The sequence below is a fragment of the Podarcis erhardii genome, assembly GCF_964252035.2.
Source record: "Podarcis erhardii genome assembly, chromosome: 10".
NCBI classification, from domain to species: Eukaryota; Metazoa; Chordata; class Lepidosauria; order Squamata; family Lacertidae; genus Podarcis; species Podarcis erhardii.
In genome coordinates, this window is record NC_138500.1 from 67,291,419 (window position 1) to 67,318,752 (window position 27,334).

Sequence of the window (27,334 nt, forward strand, 5' to 3'; positions counted from 1 at the left end):
TAATCTTTAAATTTCTTCCAATCTTCTTCCACCATCTCTTCTCCCTGGTCTCGGATTCTGCCAGTGATTTCCACCAATTCCATGTAGTCCATCAACTTCAACTGCCACTCTTCCCGGGTGGGTAAATCTTGAGTCTTCCAATACTTTGCGATGAGTATTCTTGCTGCTGTTGTTGCATACATAAAAAATGTTCTATCCTTCTTTGGCACCAATTGGCCGACCATGCCCAGGAGAAAGGCCTCTGGTTTCTTCAGGAAGGGCAGTGTATAAACTTTGGGTGCCTGCACACGTGTGCTAGACCCTCCAATCAGCTATAACTACACAACCTGAATTTGTTGGCACGTGATTGAATTCCGCCTGAAAATAGCAACAGTCTGCAAGCAGCTTTGTAGTTAGTTATGTACAGTGGTACCTCAGGTTACATACGCTTCAGGTTACATATGCTTCAGGTTACAGACTCCGCTAATCCAGAAATAGTGCTTCAGGTTAAGAACTTTGCTTCAGGATGAGAACAGAAATCGTGCTCCGGCAGCGCGGCGGCAGCAGGAGGCCCCATTAGCTAAAGTGGTGCTTCAAGTTAAGAAAAGTTTCAGGTTAAGTACGGACCTCCGGAACGAATTAAGTAATTAACCTGAGGTACCACTGTATACTGATTTGATGAGAAATGGCCATGTGCAAAAATGCAGTGATGGAGGAACTGTGGACCCCCAGATGTTGCTGGACTCCCGACTCCCATCGTCCTGGACTGTTGGCTTTGCTGGCTGCCGCTGATGGGATTTGGAGTCCAACAGCATCTGGAGAGCCAAAGGTTTCCTTCCCCATACATATTAAACAACAACAAGAACTATTGTTTCACTGAGTGGTGCAGAACTTTGCAGCAGAAGTACAAACCCCAACTCAGCAGAACAAGCAGGAAGGCCCCCAAACTCAGCAAAGCTGCCTTTATACATTTTGGAGTAATACACATTATCAACTAAAGAGGAAGGCCCATATAAGACCATTAACGGACCCTTCAAGTGTCCCTATTTTCCAGGTTTACAGAAGTCCCAGATTTACAGAAGCCATTTTGGTTTTCGATTTGATCCAGGGATGTCCTGCTTTTCCTTGCGACGTCCCTATTTTCATCAGAGAAATGTTGGAGGGTACGGAGTCATGCAAACCCCCAAGCCAAGGAGATAAGTAACTATACAACCTTTAGAAGACATCTGAAGGCAGCCCTGTATAGGGAAGTTTTTTAATGTTTAATGTTTTATTATGTCTTGGAAGCCACCCAGAATGGCTGAAGCAACCCAGTCAGATAGATGGGGTACAACAACAACAACAACAATAGAGTAGGACACCCCTGTTTTCATCAGAGAAATGTTGGAGATTATGCATTAAGTCCAGAGTCTAAAATTACCTAACCACGTGACTCACATTACTTTTTAGCAAAACTCTTTTAAGACCGAGTCTTTCTTTTTTTTAAGAATAATTTTTTATTAACCGACCAAACACATCAAATCAAACCAAATTACATAAATTCCAAATTACACAGCCGAATTTTAAATTTTTGTTGGCGGTACCCATATTTCAAGTTCCGAAGGGGATCCAATCAACTTCTTGCTTCTTGCTGCTGTTTTAATGTCCACAAATCTAACCTTATGACGTTCACAGTACTATCCAGTCCTTTCTTATTGTTTTTCCACATCTCTTGTTGTTATTTTCATATATTTTTCCTTTCTCTTTGTGACCTCTGATAGTCTCCACAAGCTGGTTAGAACAGTTTGTAATCCTGCATGGATATTATTTTTTTTATCCAACAACCATATCCAGACGTTTTCCATATAACATCACTTCCATACATCAAAACAGTCTTAGCGTCATTAATCTTCACCAATCTGCCTCCTTTCTCAAAACTTCTGAGGAGATTCACCAGGAATGCAGTCTGAAAACAAGTCCATTTCTCCTCTCGGCTATAAATCCTTTGGCAAGATGGCGACTCCAAATTAATTGCTGCGCCATTCCAAAAGCTCTTATTGCTTCTCTATCTCCATAAAGCATACTTTTGGTTAAAGTTTATCTCCACACAGACCTTAATCATCCTGCTTGGGTCAGTTCAACCGACGACTCTAATGAGGAGGGGTTCTTGTAAATCACATAAAAGGAAAGTAAAAAAGGTCCCCCCCCCTTCAGTCCCGTTGTCAACATACCCAGCCTTTGGTGTATCTTCATCGTAAAATATTCCTGTTTCTCCATCCCGTCGTCTTCTTTCGCAGAGGTCACTTAAATTAGCAGACTTCACTCCCCGTCTTCACTTGAAATATGTGCATTTGCTTCTTTTGTAATTAATTATTCCAAATTGCTGCAACTAGTGCGCGATCAGAGACAGCGTCCAGGAGAGCCGAGGTCCACACGGGGGCATTCTGCCTAGGGCCCTCACCCCCTTCTTTCGAATTAGGGGGTGATTTATGGGCACAGCAGGCAAGGGCAGTGTTCCCCATTTCCTTGGGGCAACAAGGGAGGCTGCCTACTCCCATAACAGCCTCTTAATTACCCCGTGTGGGTCGGAGAGATCGTATTGTCGGGCATCTTCCAATGCGCCCCCTAGTGGCCCCCTTAAGACCGAGTCTTTCATCTCTGCTGTCTTGTATGGATCAGGGGGTCCCGTTTATCTGTACACAAACTATTTGTTTATATATTTTAAAAGAACCATAAATTGTCTTCTGGTTGCCGTAAGCCCCGCAATTCCCACAGTTCGGCATTATTCTTCCTGTCCTGGGTTTACTAGGCAGACATTTTAAAGCGGCCCTATAAAGCAGAGTTCTCATTATCTGCACTTGTTCAATGGTCCATGGGGGAAGCATTTAGTGTCTGAATAAAACATTGCACACAACATGCACTGATGCAAAGCCCACAGAGACAGTTCGCATTGTCAGCTAATTAGATGTGTCGATTCATAGGGACTGGGCACAAAACAGCAACACACACACAAGACAAGGCCCTTCGGTATTCCTAATACATTCCACCCCTACCCCAATTTTAAATCTTCAGCTAAAGTGAAATAGAGATGAGATGGATAATGGGCAATGCTTAAACAAACCCAAGGCAAGGCAGTTTTCAGATTTTCCTTCCTACAGTAAATTTCTCTCTCTCTCTCTCTCTCTCTCTCTCTCTCTCTCTCTCACACACACACACACACACACACACACACACAGAGAGAGAGAGAGAGAGAGAGAGAGAGAGAGAGAGAGAGAGAGTTGCTGTATAATAGCAACAGGGAGCAGCACCCACCCCACAATTCCAGGAAATACCTATAAGGTGGCAAATCACACTCACTTCACAGAAATTATCTAGAACATACCTGCACATTTCTCCCTCCAACTTTCTTTCTAGGAGGGCTTTAAAAAAAAATAAAGCTTAGAGTCTGGGGCACCTACCCAGGGATACCAGAAAAGCCTTTGTGGTGCCTGGGGGTGCCAGGTTGTCAACCCCGTCTTAGGCATAGGGTTCCTGACCTATCCTTCGGCTTCTGGCTTCTGGCTTCAAAATACACACATACACTCATTGTGTCCTTACCAATTAACAGCTGCACTGGGCTAAAGGTAAAGAGACCCCTGACCATTAGGTCCAGTCATGATTGACTCTGGGGTTGCGGCCCTCATCTCGCTTTATTGGCCGAGGGAGTCGGCGTACAGCTTCCGGGTCATGTGGCCAGCATGACTAAGCTGCTTCTGGCGAACCAGAGCAGCACACGGAAACGCCGTTTACCTTCCCGCAGGAGCGGTACCTATTTATCTACTTGCATTTGACGTGCTTTCAAACTGCTAGGTTGGCAGGAGCAGGGACCGAGCAACGGGAGCTCACCCCGTCGCGGGGATTCGAACCGCCAACCTTCTGATCAGCAAGTCCTAGGCTCTGTGGTTTAACCCACAGCACCACCCGCGTCCCCTCTGCACTGGGCTATGGATAAGTAAACCTTTAGAGTGGGTTTTCCCCTTGTCCCACTCCTTTCCCAGGGAAAACCTGCTCTTTAGTTCTAAATCGGAACAAAGGATAACCCAAATTGCTGTTTGTTCCAATTGAGCTTTCCAAGGGAAAGCACTGGGAGAAGAGGAAGTGTGGATAAACCCTTTATTTCTCTCTATTTTCTGGAGTGTCGTGTAAAGTTCCCATGCTTCCAGCTTTTCCCTTCATTCTTTAGCACAGGGGACAGCAAAAAAGTTTCAGCAGGGAGCCGGTCCACTGTCCCTCAGACACTGCGGGGGGCCGGACTATATTTTGAAAAATATATATGAAGAATTCCTATGCCCCACAAATAACCCAGAGATGCATTTTAAATAAAAGGACACATTCTACTCATGTAAAAACATGCTGATTCCCGGATCATCCGCGGGCCGGATTTAGAAGGCGATTGGGCCGGATCAGGCCCCAGACCTTAGTTTGCCTACTCATGTATTAGGGCGTTAAATTAAATACACAAGTGAGCCAGGACTTCCTCTTGTTAATGCACACAAGTGTTTGTTGTGATACCAACTATCAGTATGTGGAAGAGTAATCCCATTAGTTTCTCAATCCCATTTTAATTTAATGCACATTTTTATGGAAGCCAGATGGTTTTGTTTATAGATCACACTGCAGCATCCTTCCAGCTGAAAGCAACAATAAAATCAATGCTGCTAATAATTCATAATTCTTATGAGCACCATAACTAAGGAAACAAAAGGGTTGGGGGGTTTTTTGTTCATGGCTCATTAAAATAATGCCCAGTAGCATTCTGTTCTCACCCTACTGCTTCTCTACTTCCTGTTCCTTCTGCACAAATCTCTCAAGAAAGATGCTTTCAGATATCTCAAAATCAGCCCAGTTTATCTCCCCCTTTGCTGAACATCTGCTCAAGGCTTGTTTTGTTGTCCCTTAGAATATTTCCTCTTTGATACGCCTGGGGTGGTTGCTATGTTGCCTTTGGGTAGTCTAGTAAAGTCACTAATACTTGCTTCCTATGCTATTATACATTCATTCAATAGAAGCTTCTTGGGGGCAGATAAACTAACCACGCTAAACTGCATTTCAGTAGATTAATGTGTTTTCCATCAGGGGGTGGTGGGTTCTGTGGGATACCCAGTCTCATATAACCAACACACTTACTTCTAATTAATTAATACATGAAGGGGTTAATACCATAGAGTAAGCTGTCTGAACAGGCTTAGCTAAATCCACTCCTATGCACCTTGAGAGGAAACTAGGTAATCAAGCATTTGTTCCCCTTTCAGTCTACTTGATAAATTTACCATGTGAAGAGGCTAAGCTGGTTGCTCCAGTTTAGCCTAATGTCTCGCACCAGCCATTTTTGTATTCCTATACCAATAATTTAGGAACTTTCACAACTTTGGAACTTATGCTAAGTTTTACTACCCTCCTGTGCAACCTTTCTGACTGATGTATGGAAAAGCACATGAATCCGACCTTTGGAGAGTTTGTTAGTAAACCACTTCTACTGTACTAAATCTGGGTCCATCCCCCCCCCCCCCAATGCTTGGGGAAGAGAGGACTATTTTGGAACTCACTTGGACATGCATATTTTAAAGGTCTAACAGCCTCTATTTCCACCTTCTACTTTGTTGCATATTTTGTGATTTTAAATCTGTGCTGGCGTTCTCTCACCAAAGAGTATTTGTTCCAAACTTGGATCTGGGCATCCAGAATTTCTCCTTTCTATATACCTATTTTTTTCCTTGCATCAACAGATTCAAGCTCAACATACCTAGCAAATCCCCATCTTTCAGTGTCAGCTGTCTTGCATTGCAATAACAGTGATCTATATTCCAGGCTTGTTGTCAGGAAGAGCACAGCGAGGATGGTAAAGCAACAAGGATATTAAAGTAAAACTGAAGTACAGCAAGAATGCTTAAAAATAATCACATTTTGTTATTTAAGTTCATTGAATTCAAATAAAAAACTTAGCAAACCACGATGAATGGAAAAGGTTTTTTCCCTCTCTTTTTCTGACCACAATGATACTGATTCAGTAGGTTCCTGCTTATTTGCCGATTCTGTACTAAAAGGCTTTTGGGGTTGTTGTTGTTTTTCTTATATTCAGGTGATTTATTGTGTTTCCACGAGCTAAGATGGAAGAATCTGAACACAGTTATTGAGAGACCGTGACAACTTTTGACCTCGCCATGTCAGCACAAAGCCATTCAACGTGCTCCGAGTTGAAAACCAATTTAAAGTGTTCAATATTCTTTTTGCCTCCTGAACCTCGCAGCTCTTTGGTCAGCAGTCTGCGGTGAGGGAAGGCTGTCTGCTTCTGTCAAGCTGTAATTGGTAGTTTCCAAAAATACATATGAGAGCCATATATCTCCTCCGAGCTGAAGAAAACTTGTCAAGATTGATTTACCGTGGCGACGATATTAAATTGGAAAAAAGAGTGGCCATTTGTACATGACGTATGACAGCAGTGTATAAAATATTTAATGATGATGCTACAGTTAAACCACAAGAAGGAACACGCTATTTACAACAGTGGTCTCTTTCTTTTTCTAGACTCATTTGTCTGCTAAGGAGCTCCTTTTCATCTGCCACAGAATTCCTGAATATTGCATAGCATTTTGAGGAATGTTCTACATCTCTTTTCCAAATTAAGGTGTTGAGTGGGCCATTTTGGCTTCACTGTAGCCCCAAGGTGAACCATAAGTGAATCCCAGTTAGGGACAGATGGACCTGCCAATTGGGGCTTCTTATTTTCTCATTTTCCAAATCTTAAATTTAGTTCTTCACATTTCTACAGCAAATTGCAGGGTTTTGTTTTTTTTTTAAAAAAATTCCTCATATAAATTCATCTGCATTTTAGTGAAAATTTACCCTAATAAACATGGTTTTGTCTGTCACTTCAACCTATGTCCACATTTTGCAAACAGTTTCCCTAAAAATATGGCAATGTTGTATGAATTTGTTGTTACTAACAAATCCATTGGAATGCAAACTTTTCCTATTATGTGTATTTTTGCAAACCTTGTTTGATCAGAGGAACTGCATTTCAAAATGTGGATGAGGGTGAATTCCAAAGGATGGCCGAGTTCAGGGTCTCATCTAGTTTTGGAAACTGTGGATTTGAAAGATTTTTATTGAAATACAAACTGAATCGAATCTCTTCCCCAGTTCCTTAAACTCTCAACATCCTTCTGTGCATTCCAGGAGAAGATCAGCAGCGGTTAACCAACTTTTATAGGGATGGCCCTACCATTAGGCAGACTGTGATTCAGGGTTCCTTTAAAGGACAGTGACTTGTTGAAAATTTAACTTATTGTTGTTTTATTTTTACTGAAGGAAGAGGGGCTGTGGGATCTCCTGCCTCAGTGGCCAGAATTACTTGAATTGCTTTAGATCAGGCATCCCCAAACTCGGCCCTCCAGTTTGAAAAATGCATATACTAGGTTAAAGGAATATGCACGTTGGCCTAACTGCATAGACAGAAGTGCTCATTAGGAGAAATTTGCACCAAAATGGTAATGAATCTTCATGAGGGTTAAAAAAGCAAATCAGAAATTGCTGCAGACTGTAAGCAAGTTGAAGATTGGAAGAATGAGAAACGTAGAGAACTGAAATGGACAAATTCATCCATTTCCTAGCTGCACTACATAAAATAAAACAGAGCTGGCCGTCTCTGATAGGAACAAACAACAGAATTCTCTGCGGAACTGAGGACCTCTAGCAGTGTGATTCTATCTAACCCTAAAGTTCAGGACTTAAATGTAATTGCTAAAACAGCACCACAAGGGGGGTATCATCAGGGTTAAGAAGACCCAAAGGTAGAAGGAAGTACATCTTTTTTAAGAGGAAAAACCCTAAATACCTCAATGCTGTCCATTGCCAATACCTCAGTGAAGACCATGTGGGTTTAGCGGCCATGGAATACTGACTGACTGATGAAGGAGAGGGGGACACAGAAAGTTGGGCAGGAGGGACAATGGAATAGAGTGGGTGGAAACCTCAACAGAAACACTTCACGCTGCAACATTTTGTTGTAGGCCCGACTTGTATTTCAGAAAATGCACTTGCCTTCCATACACTTACAGTTTTGAGCACATACATTTCCTGCATGCATTAAACACTTGAACACGTAAGATTTCTCTTGACTCCCACTTGTACGGGGTCAAGGCTGCTTCTCCTCAGTCATTTTTTTCTATTAACCCCCCCCCCCAGTATATCACAAATGAGGAAAAATTGTGGCAAATTTTTTAAGCCCACTTCAGGCCCTACTGCAGACATGAAACATGCTGGCTCCTAAAACAACCAATGGCTTGCTTTCAGGGTAATTAATTTGAAGCAATTCATTTCGGCACTGACAGACTGAAATAGCTATTGCACAGTTGTCTCCAAGATTCTGCTTTTTGACCTTAATAATAAAGGCAAAGCTTTCATAACGAGAAGAATACAATATGCCTTTCCTCTCTCTTGCTGAGGTGAACCAGCTACACACACACACAGGGGCAGATGCCACATTTGATTATACATATGGCATGGCAAATTTTTCTGTCTCAGAAGCTGCAGCACTGCTGATAGAACATGAACAGATCTTCCTCCCGGCACCTTTCTGATAAGAGGCATCGCTATGAAATTGCCAACTGTTTTCCATCCATCACAATCAAAAACCTTTTAATTAGAAGGATGCAAGTTCAGCTGCCATCCTGTCTTCTCTCATTTATCTTCCATCGCCATCACCACGCCTTTCAGGATACAAATCCTTCCAAGGTTGGTTACAAGAAATTAATAAAATCACAATCCCCCACCCCCCGCAAAAAAACCCATTACAACTCCTTAGGACTGGACTACTGCCATGCAGTCTATATGGGGCTTCCCTTGTACTCGATCCAGAAGCGGAAGTTAGGGCAGAATGCGAGACCAGGGAACCCCCCGCTATAGATAAGAAATTAAATCTTTATAAGAAAAGAAAAAATCGCTATGTACAAATTGCATAGAAAATTGATTTGCTCTCCAGTACCATCTGGCATTGCATGTTTATAACACATTCAAAATGTACAGAGCCCTGTCACGGATTGGTTACAATACCATCAGTTACATAAAATGTTTAAATTAGATAGGAAAAAGTGGTTTTCTGGACCAAAGCTCACAATTCAAAAGAACTATTACAAAAACAAAGAGAAACTTTTCTCCAAAATGTAAAGTCTGTTATTAGATTGGGAAACAAAAGATGAGTTTGTTAAAGCCTCAATGACACACTGGGCAATAGATATAGGTCACAATATCGATTTTTAACCTCTGGGAAAAGATCTGGAAAAGTGATTTGAAGTTAATAGTATGCTATTCTTTGAAGTATTGCAAACATGAAGTTAATAGTATGCTATTCTTATACTATTGTATAGTATGCTATTCGTATACTATTGAAGTTAATAGTATGCTATTCTTTGAAGTATTGCAAACATGCGCTGGATTATGGAGAAAGCTAGAGAGTTCCAGAAAGACATCTACTTCTGCTTCATTGACTATGCAAAAGCCTTTGACTGTGTCGACCACAGCAAACTATGGCAAGCTCTTAAAGAAATGGGAGTGCCTGATCACCTCATCTGTCTCCTGAGAAATCTCTATGTGGGACAAGAAGCTACAGTTAGAACTGGATATGGAACAACTGATTGGTTCAAAATTGGGAAAGGAGTACGCCAAGGCTGTATATTGTCTCCCTGCTTATTTAACTTATATGCAGAATTCATCATGCGAAAGGCTGGGCTGGATGAATCCGAAGCCGGAATTAAGATTGCCGGAAGAAATATCAACAACCTCAGATATGCAGATGACACAACATTGATGGCAGAAAGTGAGGAGGAATTAAAGAACCTTTTATTGAGGGTGAAAGAGGAGAGCGCAAAATATGGTCTGAAGCTCAACATCAAAAAAACGAAGATCATGGCCACTGGTCCCATCACCTCCTGGCAAATAGAAGGAGAAGAAATGGAGGCAGTGAAAGATTTTACCTTCTTGGGCTCCATGATCACTGCAGATGGTGACAGCAGCCACAAAATTAAGAGACGCCTGCTTCTTGGGAGGAAAGCAATGACAAACCTAGACAGCATCTTAAAAAGTAGAGACATCACCTTGCCAACAAAGGTCCGTATAGCAGTGGCGTAGCGTGGGGGGTGCAGGGGGGGCCGGCCGCACCGGGCGCAACATCTGGGGGTTAGGGTTAGGCGGCGCAAATCCACGGGTTAGGGGGCGCAAATCCATGGGTTAGGGGGCGCAAATTACTTGCGTTGCCCCGGGTGCTGACAACCCACGCTACGCCACTGCCGTATAGTAAAAGCTATGGTCTTCCCAGTAGTGATGTATGGAAGTGAGAGCTGGACCATAAAGAAGGCAGATCGCCGAAGAATTGATTCTTTTGAATTATGGTGCTGGAGGAGACTTTTGAGAGTCCCATGGACTGCAAGAAGAACAAACCGATCCATTCTTAAGGAAATCAGCCCTGAGTGCTCACTGGAAGGACAGATCGTGAAGCTGAGGCTCCAATACTTTGGCCACCTCATGAGAAGAGAAGACTCCCTGGAAAAGACCCTGATGTTGGGAAAGATGGAGGGCACAAGGAGAAGGGGACGACAGAGGACGAGATGGTTGGATAGTGTCTTCGAAGCTACAAACATGAGTCTGACCAAACTGCGGGAGGCAGTGGAAGACAGAAGTGCCTGGCGTGCTCTGGTCCATGGGGTCACGAAGAGTCGGACACAACTAAACGACTAAACAACAACAACATTCTTTGAAGGAGAACTACATGAAAATAATGTACAGATGGTATTTAACTCCAAGTAGGCTTGCTAAGATGTATAAGTATGAATTAGATAAGTGCTGGAGATTCAAAAAGGTTGAGGGAACATTCTTTCATATGTGGTTGACTTGTAAAGGTGTAAGAGAATATTGAGAAATGATACATAATGAATTGAAAAAAAATGTTCTAAAGTACTTTCCCCAAAAAATAAAGAGTCCTTTCTGTTGGGGAGAATTCAGACTGAAATTCCCAGGTGTCAAAAGAGGTTATTTATGTATGCCACTATTGTGGCCCATGCTTTGTTAGCCCCAAAATGGAAAACGAGCGAGGTCCCAACCAAAGAAGAATGGAAACTTAAGTTAACAGAATATGCGCAGCTTGCAGACTTAACATATAAGAAGAACATACGTTTAGAGATTGGAAAACGTTTATTGAATATATGGGAAATAACTGTGCACAACTGAAAACGCTGGCAGGATTAAGATAAATTCAACAGTATAAATAAGTTTTGATGGATGCAATAAAAAAATACTGAATGGTTTCGTTTCTGTAAAATATGCAAGGATTTGTGTCATGTAAAATGAACCATGGAAAGAAAAGGGAAGTCATTGCTATTTTAAGGATGTTTAAATGAATATTCTAAATTGCAAAACAGAAAATTTACTGAAAATTATATATGTTCATTGCAGGATTGGTGGTTTGCTGTTTGTTTGTTTGTTGTTGTTGTTGTTTGTAGTACAAATGTGTTTGTAGTGCGCACAGGGTAGATAAATGCCAGGAATGAGGTGTGCACCTTCAACTAGGTACCACATTAAAGACATGCTTTTGAAGGGTGAATGAACTAGGTCTCCAAGGACTGAAGCAGGCATATAGAAAAGTGATGGTGCATAAATATAACAGGACCCAGTACAGTGGAACTGGGGGCCACACCAAAGGCCATCTAGCCCAACCCCCTGCAATGCAGGAATCACAGCTGAAGAGTCCCTGACAGATGCCCAATCCAATTGCTCTGCTTCAGGACCCTTTGCCTATTGCTTCATTACAGAGGTCAGAATCCTCTCATATTCAATATTTTTGTACTTGCATTGTTGTATATAAATCGGGGACTTTTCCATATTGTCTTTTAAATGGAGAAATTGATTGTTGGTCTTGTGGAGAAGTTAGCATGCTTGTCTTCAGGGTAAATGACTTAAGAGGAATATTCATAGGAAACTGCCTTGGACAGTGTCAGGCATTGACCCATCTACCTCAGCATCGTCTACACTGACCGGCAGCATCTCTCCCAGGTTTCAGACAGGGAACCTTCTCTGCCCCACCTGGAGATGTCATCCAGGATTATGTGTGAGGATGGGGATAATGCAAAACAGATTGTCTAATCCTGTGCTATGGACACCCCTAGACTTGGGAGTCTTCTACTGCATTTCAAGGGACATTGGGATTGTCTCCCTTTGGAAATGGGGCTGAATGAAGAATGATCTGATATAAAAACATGAACTCCAAAAGAGAAGATTCACCTGCAGATGGAACAGCAAGTGCTTCCAAGTTCTGAAGAAACATTGGGGGGGGGGCAAGTTTGGCCCAGGGTCCAGGTGGGTGGGTTGCCATGGGAACAATGACCTGCCCTCCTTTGTGACATCTCCTGCTTCTCCCTTAAAAGCCACCAACTACAGGTGTCCATTGTGGGATAGTGAGGAGCAGTAGAGAGAGAGGTGAGAGAGCAGGAGATTTAGAGGCATTGGGAGGCAGAGACATCTGTAGCAATGCGATCAATAACCGAAATGCAGAAGGAAGGCAGGCTTAGTGGACTGGTCCTTCGCGGGACAGAATGGTAAGTTTGTGGGGCCCCATCCTATTCTTTGCCCCATGTCCTTCTCCCCAGAACAATTCCCGTAGGGTCATTATCATGTGGTGCTGATAATGCCAAGGTTGCAGGCTCGGTCCCTGAATGGGACAGCTGCAGTGCCCGCAGAATACTTGAATCTATCTTCCCTAAATGGGGGGGGGGGGCTGAAGTGGTGACACCCCCCACGGTGGCGATTCCAGGGTCCCCTCTTAAAGGGGTTTGTATATGGGAGTTAGTGGCCATACACTGAAAGGTTGTCGGTGAAGCAGTTTCCAAGAAGGTAAAACAATGTAGGTGTTGTATGTTGACAAGGCCTTGTTCCTGTAAGCACTCACGCTGCAGCATCTTGCACTAATTGCAGCTTCCAGGTCAAGCATAATAATAATAATAATAATAATAATAATAATAATAATAATAATAATTTCTTTATACCCCGCCCATCTGGCTGGGCTTCCCCACGTACAGTGCAAGGCAGTAATCCAGTCTTGAAGCAATCAGGGCATGAACTATGGTAGCCAGGCTCTCTCGGTCCTGGAATGGCAGGAGCTGGTACCTCCTTTCTCTCCAAGCCCTGAATGCTCTTGGCTGCCTCTCTGCAGCTGTTATGAAGTCCTACAGTTCATTCAACTGCAGAAAGAGGGAAGGAATTGGGAGGGATGTGCTGGCAATTCTCTATTAGGCTAAAGGTATTTCTGTTCTGCATCACCTCTTCTAGGCTCAGGAGACTGAGAACCTTCATGAGCATAAAAAAGAACAATAAAGTGGCCGCGCTGGACCACAAGGAGGAATCTTCTGAGACTCCAGGTGAGGAAGTAAAAAACCCCGCGCCATTTTCGGAAGGGCAGGGCAGGAATAGGCTAGGGGGGCAGCGCAGGGTATAGGATTTGTGGGGGAGGGAAAGCTAGTAAGAAAAAAAAGTCGAAAGAGCCAGACTGCTGGATCTGGCAGGAGGCCGAGGCAGCTGATAGGACAGGGCTAGGGGACCGTGGTCAGCTAGAGGGCCACATTCTCTTGTGAGCCGCATTTGGGGGGGGGGCTGCAGGCCAAGACTGGCCCCCAAGGCCTGGGGTTTGGTACCCCTGTAGGAGGAGTGTAGAAGCAGGCGAATCGAGGAGAAGATTATTGCAACAATCGTGGAAGCTGCAAAGGGATGAACTAATGTCCTTCTCTTGTTGCAGTTGTGACAAAGCTATCCCAGATCTTCCCGGAACTTGAGGTTAGTACTGGGGGAAACAAAAGAGGAGGGACTGGATCCCCCAGACCCTCTGCCTGCTGACTGTGGTCTTTGCCCCCAATTCTGCAGTGGCATGGGTTCTTGGGGTGTCAGGATGATGCCAGAGGCATGTCCTGCCCTCTTCCCTGGTGCTGTCCTTCCACCTCTGCCCAGGAGGCTGCAGGGCCCATGGAGGTCCTCTGGGGCAAGGGATTGGGCCCAAGCCTGAGGGAGACCACTCTTTCCTGGCTTGGGCCTGCTTGTGGGCTCCCTTGCACCCGTCAATGGTGGGTTTTGTAGTGTCACAAAAGGCGTCTCATCCAGCTTTCTCTTTCCTCTGCAGAAGGCAATGGCCCGACACCGGTCCCGCGTTCATCCAGCACCCAAAGAAGGTAAACCAATCTCCACACCCTGGTGACTTTTCACTTAGTAGCCTTATGGTTCATTCCTGAGAAAGACCTCCCAGGCCTTCTTGCTGTGCCCCTGCAGGCCTTTTTCACTTCACCTCAGTAGGCAGAGCCCTGACTCCAGCTACAAAAGCTGAGGTGGCTGAACCCTTGGATTTGGGTATTGTTTGGCAGGCGTTGTTGAGAGAGGCTGTTAATTCAGTCTCTCTTTTTCATTCTCTTCCAGAATACATCATTGTCGAAGATCTTGAATAAACCCGGAGATGGGATCGAACGGCGGGCACGAAGGGGAGCAGCTCTAACCCCGCGCTGCACAGTCTCAGGCTTCTAATGAAAGCAGCGAGCTTTCAAAAATTAAAAACAAATTGGAATTGGAATTGGCGGAGTCTATTGTACCATTGCATCAAAAGTGAACTTATTAAAATTCGGAGAACTGCAGGGCACAGAAAGGGAGTCCATCCCGGCAGCTGGGAGAAGATGGCATATGGCGGAAGGTTGCAGGAGGAGCAAGGAATTACTTCGTGAGGAGGAAGACATCCGAAAGCCCGTTCCTTATTGCTTTTGGAGTACGTGGCGTTTTCTTGAGGCTTTCAGTGGACTAAGCCGATCAGCGGACTTTGTTGGGGGATTTTAAGACAGTGTTGGAGGAGATTTTGGCGCTGGGACTTATAAAATTCACCCCCTTACCAGCATCCTTTTGTGAGGAAGAAGACATTGGAAACCCTGTTCGCTATTGTTGCTGGAGTTTGTGGCGCTTTTCAGAGTCACCAGTGGATTAAGCCGGCGGAAAAAGAATAATGCAAATTGGATTACAAATATCTTCCTTTTAATGTTTTAATGTTTTAATGTATTTATATCTTGTTTTTTCAGTTGTATTCATTCAACTTGCTTTTATTATTGGCTGTTGGCCGCCCCGGTCCGTCCTTGGCTGGGGAGGGCGGGGTATAAATAAAATTTATTTTTATTTATTATTATTGTTATTATTATTATTCCTCATATACAGTAGTTTGGTTTTTCTGCTCTTTGTTTCCTGTGGGCTTTCTTTGGACGCGACGGTGTAATAGACAAGGAAAACGAAAGTAACTTTCTTTGTTTGCTGCCATTGTGTGGGACGGGAGGGAATTTGACCTAAAAATAGAAAGATTGGACTTACGACCCCTGGAGGTTGTCAAAAAATTACACAAAACAATTTAAGACCCAAACAGTATTTTGGGGCAAAATAAACATCATGTCTGGGAAAAATGAGGAAAAGGGAATAGGCACCCCTGGGGAAAGACACCCCTCTAGGCAGGAGAAAGGGAAAGAGGGGAAGGAGATCAGAGACTAGGAAAGTTTAATGGTGGAAATAAGGAAAGAATTTAAGCGGAATGAACAATATATGGAGAAAATATTATTGAAGGTACAGGAAACATTAGATAAAAAACTAGAAGCAGTCGTGGGGGAATTGTCAGGCAAAGTAAAAGAACTTGCAGTGAGATCCAAGGCTGTGGAAGACTCAATGAAACGCACACAGAAAGAATTGAAGGAGACAAAGAGGGAGACAGAACGGGTTGGAGGAGAGGTCATAGAAATTAATAAGACGCAAGAAGAGATGTTGGACAATATAGCCCTTTTGGAGATGAGGCAATGAGAAGAGCAAAAAGACTCAGGTGTCTTGATACAGAAACTGACACAGAGTCCTCTGGTTTCAAACAGAGTAATCTAGATAATTACCTGCTACCTCAAAAACAGCACGTATCTCCTCCCAAAACCTTCCTCAACTCTTCGCATGAAAAGACAATTGAAGAGATATCCCTAGGAATAAATGAGGACAAGGCTACTACTCCCATAACAGAGGCACAAGCACTAATTGATAGAAAGGTGGAGCTGCTAGAGGAATGCTGCCTACTGACTGCTCAAACAGTTCAAAAAATCTTTGAACAATTACAAAACATCTCCAAGAAGTTGGACAACCCAGATGAAAGGAGGCAACTCACTCCCTTTTTGCCATCCTTAACAAGCCCTGGAGATAAACAGAACAAATACAAATTTATGTCTCTAAACCAGCCAAAAACTAGAGGAAGCCCCCCTCACTCAATCAACCTGATACTGAGGCCATGTGAGATTGTTCTCCACATTTTTCCATATAGAGGGCCCCTACCTTATTGGGAGTCACCTTTCTGGGCCAGACATCATCTAAATTTGCTCCTTAGCCTTGAGGGTGGAAGTATTGACTTAAAAGCAGTCAAGAGGCTTACTAACGATGGATATTCCAAAAAAGTACTACTAAGATTTGGTAGCCATAGAATTCCAACCAAACTCTTAAGGGAAAAGGCTCATTTAGCCCAGAAAGGAATTATCCCGCGCCGACACTTTGAAGATATATCACCCAGACCATTGATTGCATCTAAAAGACAGAACAAGATGAACAAGGCCATTCCACCAGAAGCCGACATCTGCCCTACTCCCGTGGAAGAACCCAGTAGATGGGAGAAACCGCAGCCAGCTACCCGGAAAATCACGCAAGAAAAATCCAAGCTCCCAAACCATGCGACTGTAGCATCAAATAACAACCTCGCCCTTGACACAATAGACTGGACAGTCCCAGAAGAAGAAGATCTGCTGAGTAACTTTACCAAGCTACCAGATAAAGAACAAATAAACATACTCAGTAAATTGACGAAACTACAGGCCAGATTGACCGAAATTCACCAACAGGGTCAACAAAATGCAGCAGAAACAACACACAATCAAACTTTACACTTACCAGCTTTTTCCCCAAAATGCATAGTCAAAAAGAGAGCTACTAATGGAACTTTCAAATGTATAGATGCAGAGCTTCAAATCCAGCCGCCTTTAGAATATGAAATGGCAAGGAAAAACTCCAGTAATGAAACCACAAATTCCTGGCTGAGATATCAAATATTAGCTTCAGACGAAATAGGTACCCCTACTTTAAGTACTACAAAGGACCTTAACATTGCCGAACAAAAGATGACCTCCAACAGACCTGACACACTGAGCTCAACACCAAATGAGGCCAAAGAAATGGAAGTAGAGACTAAAAACAGTCCAACTGTCCATAACAGCCCACCAGCCACAGAAATTTCTCAGGAACAAGGAACAGTTAAGGAAGAAAATCAAGAAAGGGAGGAAATTTCAATTTCCCGCACTTTAAAAAAGAATCTAAAAGATCCACCACTATGTTCCCCACCGAAAGCAGCGACAAATGGCTGTATCTGCACAAGACAAAATCCCTCGCTAGACTTAATAACAGAACTAGAATGACTAAATGCTGTCAACCAGCCACCAACTCAAAAACGGACCCTACGCTTGCTGTCCTGGAATATCGCAGGGTGGGGAAACAAAGGCGGAGACCCAGACCTAATGAACTTCTTTAAAGATTTTGAATTAATACTTCTACAAGAAACATGGTCAACTAGAGATATCAAAATCAATGGATTCACCTCCTATACGAAACCCGCATTGAAAACAAACACGAAAGGCCGGCCGAAAGCAGGGTTCTGTTGTATGATCAAAGACAACTTAGGGTTTGAAATCAAGCAACTAGAAGAATGCTTACCACTTGCACAAGCTCTACTTTTAACCCAAAACAAAGATCCCTTGCTACTTGTAAATGTCTATATCCCCCCAACTAAAAACAACAGCAGCAGTGAAAACTGGTCACAACTAACCTCTTATATAGAAAATTTGATCGATAAATACCCAAATGCCTCACTGATAATAGCAGGTGATTTTAATGCCAGAGTAGGAACCAACAATGAACAACTATGTAGCAAACTAAATTGGAATACTGATAATGATATCGCACATGCCCTGAAAATAGGACGATTCTCCAGAGACAGGGTTGTTAACAACGAAGGCTTACGCCTACTTGAATTATGTAACAACTTTAATTTGCAGATTGTGAATGGTTCAACAAAAGGCGATAGAAGCGGGGAGTTTACATACTTCTCCCCCCGAGGATGTAGTGTCATCGACTATATTCTTGTCCCTTATAATATTATAAATTCGATCATGGACTTCAAAATTGGAACGCGCACTGAAAGCGACCATCAGCCATTATCGTTGTCTATTAACTTAAAGGACGAAACCAAAATAACTAAGTACAATACCATAGAACCTTCTCAATACAAACAAATGACCCAATTAAAATGGTCCCAGGAAATGAGTGTAGCAGTGGGGCAAAAACTTACAGCCAACCTGAGAAAACAAGTATTATCCAACTTAAAGATCACTAATTTCTATAGTGATATTCCGAAAATTTATAATGAAATCTTCCAAATGTTTGTAGAGCTTAGTACTCCACCTAAAGTTTGGGTACTTAAACATACCGCTAGCCCTTGGTTTGATGATGAATGTTTCCAGCTAAAAAGAAAACTGCGCCAAACATTTAAAAATAATCGCACCAAACTAGAGCCCTCTTATCTTGATGAAAAAAGAAAATATCATTACATTCTGGCTGAAAAGAAACAGAAATACGCAACCCAAAAATGGCTACAATTATTTGACTCAATTCAGAGTAAAAACAACAAAGCGTTCTGGAACCTAGTGTATGGAGGATTGAAAGCCGAAAATCAACTAACTCTACCACCAATTGCAGAATCCAAATGGTCCCAATACTTTACATCTGTATTTAACAATCTACACAGTGAACTTAAAGGAAATGAAACCACTAAAAAAAAAAAAAAAAAATTATTAAACTCCAGGAGTGGCCAAGGGTAGAGGAAGAGGAAATTAGAGAGATAGTTAAAAATTTCAAATCGGGGAAATCTCCTGGGCCAGACGGTCTACCAATAGAATTATTTAAGACCTATATAGATTGGTGGGCAGAACCCTTAGCCCAACTGTTTACGCTTATAGATAAATATGGGATCATACCTGAGACATGGCTAAGATCAATAATTATTCCAATCTTTAAAAATGGCGACCCAAAAGAACCAAGGAATTATAGACCGATAAGCCTTCTATCAGTGATAGGGAAAATCTACGCTAAGCACCTCTTATCTAAACTCTTTACCTGGATGAAAAATCTAAATTTACCAGGGAAAGAACAAATAGGTTTCTCCAAAGGTTGCTCCACACTAGACCACTGTCTTATACTTATGCATCTGGTTGAAAAATACAGATCCCAAAGGCAATCTAAGATATACGCTGCTTTTGTAGATTTTCGTGGTGCATTCGACTCAATTGACCGCCCAAAGTTGTGGAGGAAACTCGCAGAATTAAAAATTGATCAGCGCCTATTGATTCTAATGCAAAATCTACACTCTTCCAATACCTGTCAAGTCAAACTTAACATCAAAGGTCACCTTTCATCAGACATCCCAATCTCGAAAGGGGTAAAACAAGGGTGTATTCTTGCCCCCTTTCTATTTAATTTATTTTTATCAGACTTGCCAGATTACCTTCAAAAAATAGAATCACATGCCCCTAAACTTAATCAGAAACCAGTTCCTCTCTTATTATACGCAGACGATGCTGTCCTACTATCCTTAACGAGCCTGGGTCTGAAACGTCTTATATCTTCACTGATCCTCTATTGCGAATGTAACAAACTCTCTATAAACTATGAGAAGACAAAAATTTTGGTCTTCTCGAATGGTTGGAAATTAGAGAAATGGAAAATAAGAGGGCAAGAAATCCAACAAGTGAAAATCTATAGGTATCTGGGAATCTTATTCCAGAGCAATTTAGGGTGGGCAACCCATCGCACAAATGCCATAAAACAGGCAAAGTGCATCTCATCAGCAGTTGCCCGTTTTCATTATCAGAAAGGTAATCAATTTATTCCTGCGGCAAATCAGATATTTCAAACAAAAGTGCAATCCCAGATATTTTATGGAATCCCGCTATGGGTCCAAGCATATAACAATGATTTAAAAAAGATTCACTCTAGCTTTCTGAGACGTATTCTTGGACTCCCAGCTACGATCAAATATGAAACAATGTGTGCAGAAATAGGCATACACACAATGGAATATTGGGCATGGTCCACCTCAATAAAGTATTGGTTACGCTGCCACTTTCGCTGCCCTCCATCAAGTCTGCTCGCTGATTTGCTCAAAGACTCCTATAAATCAAGATGGTATCAGCACCTCGAAAAAAAGATTGAATCTTTAGGCATCGAGCTGGAGCCCCTGTACAATTCTAATGAGCAATATATTTCCCATAATATCCTAACTAGACTAAAGGATGTCGAGAGACAAAATATTATGGCAGCTGTAAACAAAATTTGCTCCCCCATATTCTATGAATTAAATATCTTAGATAGCAGAGCCAATTACGTCACTAAACTAATAATCCCAGCCCAACGTAGGGCTTTTATGCTGGCCCGTTTGAATGTTTTTCCCTCAGCATTTGTCAGGGGAAGATATCAAAACATTCCTAGAAACAAGAGACTCTGCAGATGCTCTATGAATGTCCCGGACACTGTAGAGCATATTCTCCTTCATTGCCCATTGTACAGTACGCTCCGTCAACGCGTGCTGTCCCCTCTTTTGGGTGGTCTGGAACCGCAGCAAGGTGAATGTGTGGGATTCTACCTATCCGACGTTGACCAAAGGGTAACGGCGGGGGTAGCCGAGTTTTTGGTAGCAGTCCTCCAAGGAGCAGGTTAACAAGGAAAACCACTGACTCTATGTGTATATATATATATGCATTTAGCAAACTGCTGCCTTTTTATATATATTTCAAGGCTTTTATATGTTATTTTCTCTTTTAAGGTTTTATTTCCATAATGCCTAATAAAGGTTTGATAAAGTAAAGTAGTAGATGAGGCAAAAACAATTGAATCTGAAATTATCTCAATAAAAAGAAAAACATGAAAAAAATTGGAGTTACGTATAAACAACTTTTAAAAGAAGAACAAGGACAATTAAAATTGAAACCGTATGAAGAACTCCAACAGGTTTATACTACTTGGTTACAATATCATCAACTATATGATAAATTTAATCCCGATAATAAAATTGGCTTTCATAAAGAATCAAAACTCAAGCTAGAACTTCTAAATAATTCCAAATTAATTTGTCAAAAATGTATAATTTATTACTTGAATGGGAACTTAAAGAAGAACAGATTAAAGAAGTGATGATAAGGTGGGGACAAGATTTTGGGTACGCGATTTCACTTGATCAATGGGAAAATACACTTCTCCCTGCCTTCCTAGTTTGATGCCATCCAGCTGCTTGGAAATCAACTCCCATCATGACCATACTGACTGGGGTTGCTGGGAGTTGGAATCAAAAACATCTGGTTGGCAGCAGAACAGAAAAGGCTGTGACAAACCACCAAAACGCCATGTGTATGTATATGTATATATACATACATACCTGTACACATACACATACATACATAGTTGAATGCTCCTTATTTCTTATTCTTAAATTTATACCTCATTTTGCCTTCTGTACCATAAGGCTAGTTGCTGTGAGCAAAACAAAAAGCAGTGTAACAACCAAGAACTGTTGTGTTCCTGAAAATTATTTTAATTTCCATTGTTTTATTTTAATTTCCATTGTTTCAAATGTTTTCCCCGTAACTTAAACCTAAACCAAGTGAGGAGTAAACACGAGGAAAGAAAACCCATTAAAATTTGAGTCACCTGGCAATCCTATATAATTACTAGCCAGGAAAACAGAGCAGAACTTATATATAAAAAAAACCGAAATATACAATGGGGATGTGAGTGTGTGCATGGGGGAAAAGAATGCTGATCTCACAGCATAATGGCACTTTTCATTTTTCTCAAAATATCAGAGCAGCTGTGGCTCAAACAACAGCCTTCACCACCCTCTTTTGACTGAGTGGGGAAAGGGGTTTTGAAAAGCACAAGTTATTACAGAGCACTGTGCTCCAAATGTAGCCTTAAAGATTGGATCGTTTCAGCCCCCCCTCGCCCCCGTTTCTAAAAGACTACACAATGCAGGCATCTGAATGTTAATGACACATTAGGGCAGTGGCTTGGAATTTGATACACTACAGATGTCATTTCTGTGACAATGCACCTTCTGCTACATAAAGAGGCCGGTGGCATTTTTTGGTTCTTGACGATTTTTGACCCCTACACCAAAAAGGCAAATTTCTTCAGGGTATATATAGATATTTCTATATGTGCACCTCAGGGTATACTATATGCTTGTGAAACATGGACCACTTATAAACGCCATCTCCAACTCCTTGAAAGATTCCATCAACAGTGTCTCTGAAAAACTTTACACATCACTTGGGAAGACAGGTGAACTAATACCAGTGTACTGGAAGAAGCAAAGATCACCAGTGTTGAAGCAATGATGCTGCAACATCAACTTTGTTGGACTGGTCATGTTGTGTGGGTGCCTGATTGTCGTCTTCCAAAGCAACTACTGTATTCCAAACTTAAAAATGGAAAGTGTAATGCTGGTGGTCAACAAAAGAGGTTTAAATACTCTCTCAAGGCAAATCTTAAAAAATGTAGAAACAACAGGGAAACACTGACCTGCGAGCGCTTCAGTTGGAGAACAGCCTTTACCAAAGGTGTCATGGGCTTTGAAAACACTCGAATTCAGGACGCAAGGGAGAAACGTGCTGAGAGGAAGGCACGCTTGGCAAATCCACACCGTGATCAACTTCCGCCTGGAAACCCCACTGTGGAAGGACGTGTGGATCCAGAATTGGCCTCCATCGTCACTTACGGACTCATTGTTAAAACCATGTTTATGGAAGACAATCTTACTCGGCTACGAGTGATCGCCAAAGAAGATGATACAGTGGTACCTCGGGTTAAGTACTTCATTCGTTCCGGAGGTCCGTACTTAACCTGAAACTGTTCTTAACCTGAAGCACCACTTTAGCTAATGGGGCCTCCCGCTGCTGCCGCGCCGCCGGAGCACAATTTCTGTTCTCATCCTGAAGCAAAGTTCTTAACCTGAAGCATTATTTCTGTGTTAGCGGAGTCTGTAACCTGAAGCGTATGTAACCCGAGGTACCACTGTATATATTTCTATATGCAAAAACTATGTTGTAAGGCAAAGGAAGCACTAGCAAAATCTGATTTGAGTAAGGGGGGGGGAGTAAAGGACCCCTGGACGGTTAAGTCCAGTCAAAGGCAACTATGGGGTTGCAGCACTCATCTCACTTTCAGGCCGAGGGAGCCGGTGTTTGTCCACAGACAGCTTTCTGGGTCATGTGGCCAGCATGACTAAACCACTTCTGGAGCAACGGGACACCGTGACAGAAGCCAGATGGAGTGAAAACGCTGTTTACCTTCCTGCCGCAGCGGTGCCTATTTATCTACTTGCACTGGTGTGTTTTTGAACTGCTAGGTTGGCAGGAGCTGGGACAGAGCAACAGGAACTCACTCCTTTGGGGGATTCAAACTGCTGACCTTCTGATCAGCAAGTCCAAGAGGCTCAGTGGTTTAGACCACAGCGCCACCCATGTCCTTTACCTTTTTTTGTTTGAGTACTCCCAAAGAAAGCCATACCCTCCAACACTCCTCCAATGAAAATAGGGGTGTCCTATTTAATTAATAAATAATAATAATAATAATAATTTTACTGTTTATACCCCACTCATTTGACTGGGTTGCCTCAGCCACTCTGGGCAGCTTCCAACATACATAAAAGCATAATAAAACATTGACCATTAACAAATTTCCGTATAGACGCCTGCCATTAGATGGCTCAGGGGTCGGATAACTCCATACTCTCCAACATTTCTCAGATGAAAATAGGGACGTCCTGTGGAAAAGTCTAGGATCAAGTAAGAAACCAGGGCGGCTTCTTTAAATCCAGGACTGTCCCCGGAAAGGAAATCTGTTGTACAAAACCATTGCCTTAGCCAAGTTGAAGCTCTTACAGTCCCCCATGGAAATTGGTGAGATTTAAAAGTGCTTCATGTGAACCAGATCATGCTCTATGCATTTCCCCATGCGCAGATCCTGCAAGAGGTGGCCGCTGGTTTTCAATGATTTCCTTAACTTAGACCAAAAGCAATCCCTGCTTTTCAGATTCACAAATCGTTTCTGAATAGCCCGTTTCTGAATAGCCAGTCCCTTTGACAAACAACTCTAATTCGTATTTGTGCAACTGCAAATTGCATGAAATTCATCCACTCGGCCGCAGATGCTTATTTCAACAGTTTGTTAAATGACCTTTGGGGAAATAGCTTCTGATACTACAGCATAATTCATTCTGGAGAACCATGTGGAGCTCTGTATTATTTATTAGTGAAATGGATTATACGCAATAGTTCCCACATACAATTTGATAGCTCCCAAGCCAGCCACAGATATAGGCTTTCCCTAAGCTTTAGAAAGGAAATTGTCTTAAGAAAGGGGCAACCGTAAGGGCCCAGAAAGGCTAAATCCTGGGTCTTTTGTGCCAACCCCAGATCTGCCCCCTTTCATCCCTTTTAATTATTTTAAAAATCTTTTCTCCCCCCCCCCCACCAAAGCAGCTGGGGGTACTGCAAAGAACCCAGTTGCTCACAATCTTAATCTTCCCAGAAGCATGTAGATATTGTGGGATATTTACAATGCAGACAAACCAACGATTCATGTTTTGCTCGATAGGCACATGATTGGAATTTTCTTGTAAATTTGCTAGAGAGAACTCTGTGAGAGACACAGATATATTCTCTTACCTGCCTGGGCACATCCCAGCCCATTTCTTCTCTTCCTCATCTTCATCGGATCACCGAACCAGAAATGTGAAGAAGAATTTGCATGCCAGTCCTCAGACCCCATTTTAAACTGTATTAAGGTGGAAAATCTAATAATAAAAAAACAAAAAAAAAACTGTATTAAGGTAGGTCTTGGTAAGTGAATTACCATTTTAAGCCTGCCTTAAAGCTGCTGCACTCGTTACTCTTCAGCCAGTATTCCGAGTGAGTAAATCTTATTTTTTTAACCGTTTGCAAGATGGTGTGAGTGTTGTTTCATGGGGAAGAAAAGGGGAAATATCAGTGAAGGTGATGGACTACATGGAACTGGCTGAGATGACTGGCAGAATCCGGGACCAAGGAGAAGAGTCGGTGGAAGACGATTGGAAAAAAATTAAAGTTTATCTTCAGAAATATTGTAAAATTAAGGATTGTTAGAAAGATGTTGGAATAAAATGATGTGGTTTTAGCAGAAAAGATATAAAGGATTAAGCAAAAAGGAATTGGTGAAAGAAGAGAATGCAAAATTATAGTATGCTAAGATAAATTATTAAGCTAAAAACAAAGATGGAAAGGATTTGCTGAAATATCTAACTGAACTAGAATACAAAAATGGGAGGTGTGAGGAGGTCAAGGAAGTAAGCGAATGAAAGTAAGTGATGTAAAGGTTTGATTTGCTTCTTTTTTGCTTTTTGATGATGTTTGTTTTTATGTATTGTTCTGTTTTTTTGTTATTATTTGTTGTGTTTTGTTTTTTTATATCTTTTTTTTGTAACCTTTAAAATCTTAATAAAAATTTACAGTGGTGCCCCACAAGACGAACGCCTCGCAAGACGGAAAACCCGCTAGACGAAAGGGTTTTCCGTTTTGGAGGCGCTTCGCAAAACGAATTTCCCTCTGGGCTTGCTTCGCAAGACGAAAATGTCTTGTGAGTTCCTGCGGGTTTTTTCCCCTCCCCCCCCTTTTCCTAAGCCGCTAAGCCGCTTATCAGCTGATCCGCTAAAAGCCGCTAAACCGCTAATAGCACTAATCCGCTAATCTGTCAATGGGCTTGCTTTGCAAGACAAAAAAACCGCTAGACGAAGAGCCTCACGGAACGGATTAATTCCGTCTTGCGAGGCACCACTGTATTTAAAAAAAAGCAAAAGCAAAGGGGAAATATCCAGAGAATCCAGTCTGCCTTCAGGGGCGAACGAAGGGGGGGGCGATCTGCCCCAGGTGCCATCGCAGAGGGGGGGTGGGCGACAAAATTATCAAGAACAATTACTGCCCTACCCTCTGAGAGGTGGCTGGGTTTCCTGGGTCCCGGCAAGTCGGCCTGTGTGAGGAAAATGAGACTAGGCCAAATAGACCAGGCCTTGCCTTGCCTTCGCCTTGCCTGCTGCACGCAGCTGATTGGCCAGCTGGGTTGGGGGCGGGGCCAAGGCCAGGCCTAATCTACTCGGGCCTAGTCTCAATTTCTTCACATAGGCCGACTTTCCGGGCCGCTGGGGAGGCCTGCCAAGGCCGCTGCCTGTCCCGTGCACCCCCTTCGGGCCCCAATCCCCCTCCAAAAAGCCTCTGCTGCCCCCCAAAGTGGAGCGCGCGGGACAGTGGCAGTGGTGGTGCCCTGTTTTGCCCGCTTGTGGCGCCAGGAAGAGTCAGTACCCTCATTTAGGAAGCAACTGTGTGATGAGCATAGGCACAGTGGTGCCCCGCAAGACGAATGCCTCGCAAGACGAAAAACCCGCTAGACGAAAGGGTTTTCCATTTTTCGAGGCGCTTCGCAAGACGAATTTCCCTATGGGCTTGCTTCGCAAGACGAAAACGTCTTGCGAGTCTTGCGAGTTTTTTCCCTCCTCCCCTTTTTCTAAGCCGCTAATAGCCGCTAAGCCGCTAATAGCCGCTAAGCCACTAATAGGGATGCTTTGCAAGACGAAAAAACCGCTAGACAAAGAGACTTGCGGAACGGATTATTTTCGTCTTGCGAGGCACCACTGCATTTTGGTTGCTTCATGTTTGAAATCCGGCAGTGCCGTTCATTTTTCTTAAGATGAAGCTGTTGTGTATTGAGTCAAAGGATTTATATCTGTATTATTACTGTCTGTATTTGCTTTAGGGTAAAGTAACTGCCTTTTGGTTCCAGAGGGTACAGCTACTATTGGTTCATTTAAGCTGCTGTATTTGGATCCTCTGTCTTATTGGTTGCCTCCAAAAGGCAGGACTGTGATTGCCTGATATTGTTCCCTCCAAAATGTATCCTTTCTAGCTAGTTCCCTGTCCCTATAAATGTAGCGCTCCCCTCCTCAAGTCTGAGTCTTGTTGCGTTAATAAAGAAGTGTTACTAGAGAACTGTCTCCAGCATATTATGTCAAGAGAGCTGAAATCACAAACCCCACGTCACAACAGAAGCCATAAATCAGGAGTGATAACTGTCCCGTCTTTATCTTCTTGTGGCTTTTATGCACCCAACTTAACCTCTTCTTTCCGACAGT

The 27,334-nt window shown here is 42.7% G+C and overlaps 1 protein-coding gene and 1 long non-coding RNA gene across 3 annotated transcripts in view; one reads left to right on the top strand and one right to left on the bottom strand.

The window, feature by feature from the left end:
• The window catches only part of LOC309350874, a 92,229-nt gene extending 77,766 nt beyond the window's left edge, over window positions 1–14,463 (top strand). The window contains exon 4 of the long non-coding RNA XR_014160541.1: window positions 14,299–14,463. This is a non-coding gene — a long non-coding RNA (uncharacterized lncRNA). The remainder of the gene's footprint in view (window positions 1–14,298) is intronic.
• Window positions 1–26,149, bottom strand: part of LOC309350855 (uncharacterized protein) — a 65,444-nt gene extending 39,295 nt beyond the window's left edge. Inside the window, exons 1-2 of one of the 2 annotated variants that reach the window (XM_081878153.1) lie at window positions 25,110–25,141; window positions 24,843–24,970 (exon numbers count right to left, since the gene is read on the bottom strand). In XM_081878153.1, the coding sequence (XP_081734279.1) occupies window positions 24,843–24,866 (24 nt within the window). In that variant the 5' untranslated portion in view covers window positions 24,867–24,970; window positions 25,110–25,141. Of the gene's footprint in view, window positions 1–24,842; window positions 24,971–25,109; window positions 25,142–26,135 lie in introns of those variants that run through there. The other variant, XM_081878154.1, reaches the window with a different exon arrangement.
• Between the last annotated feature and the right edge of the window lie 1,185 nt (window positions 26,150–27,334).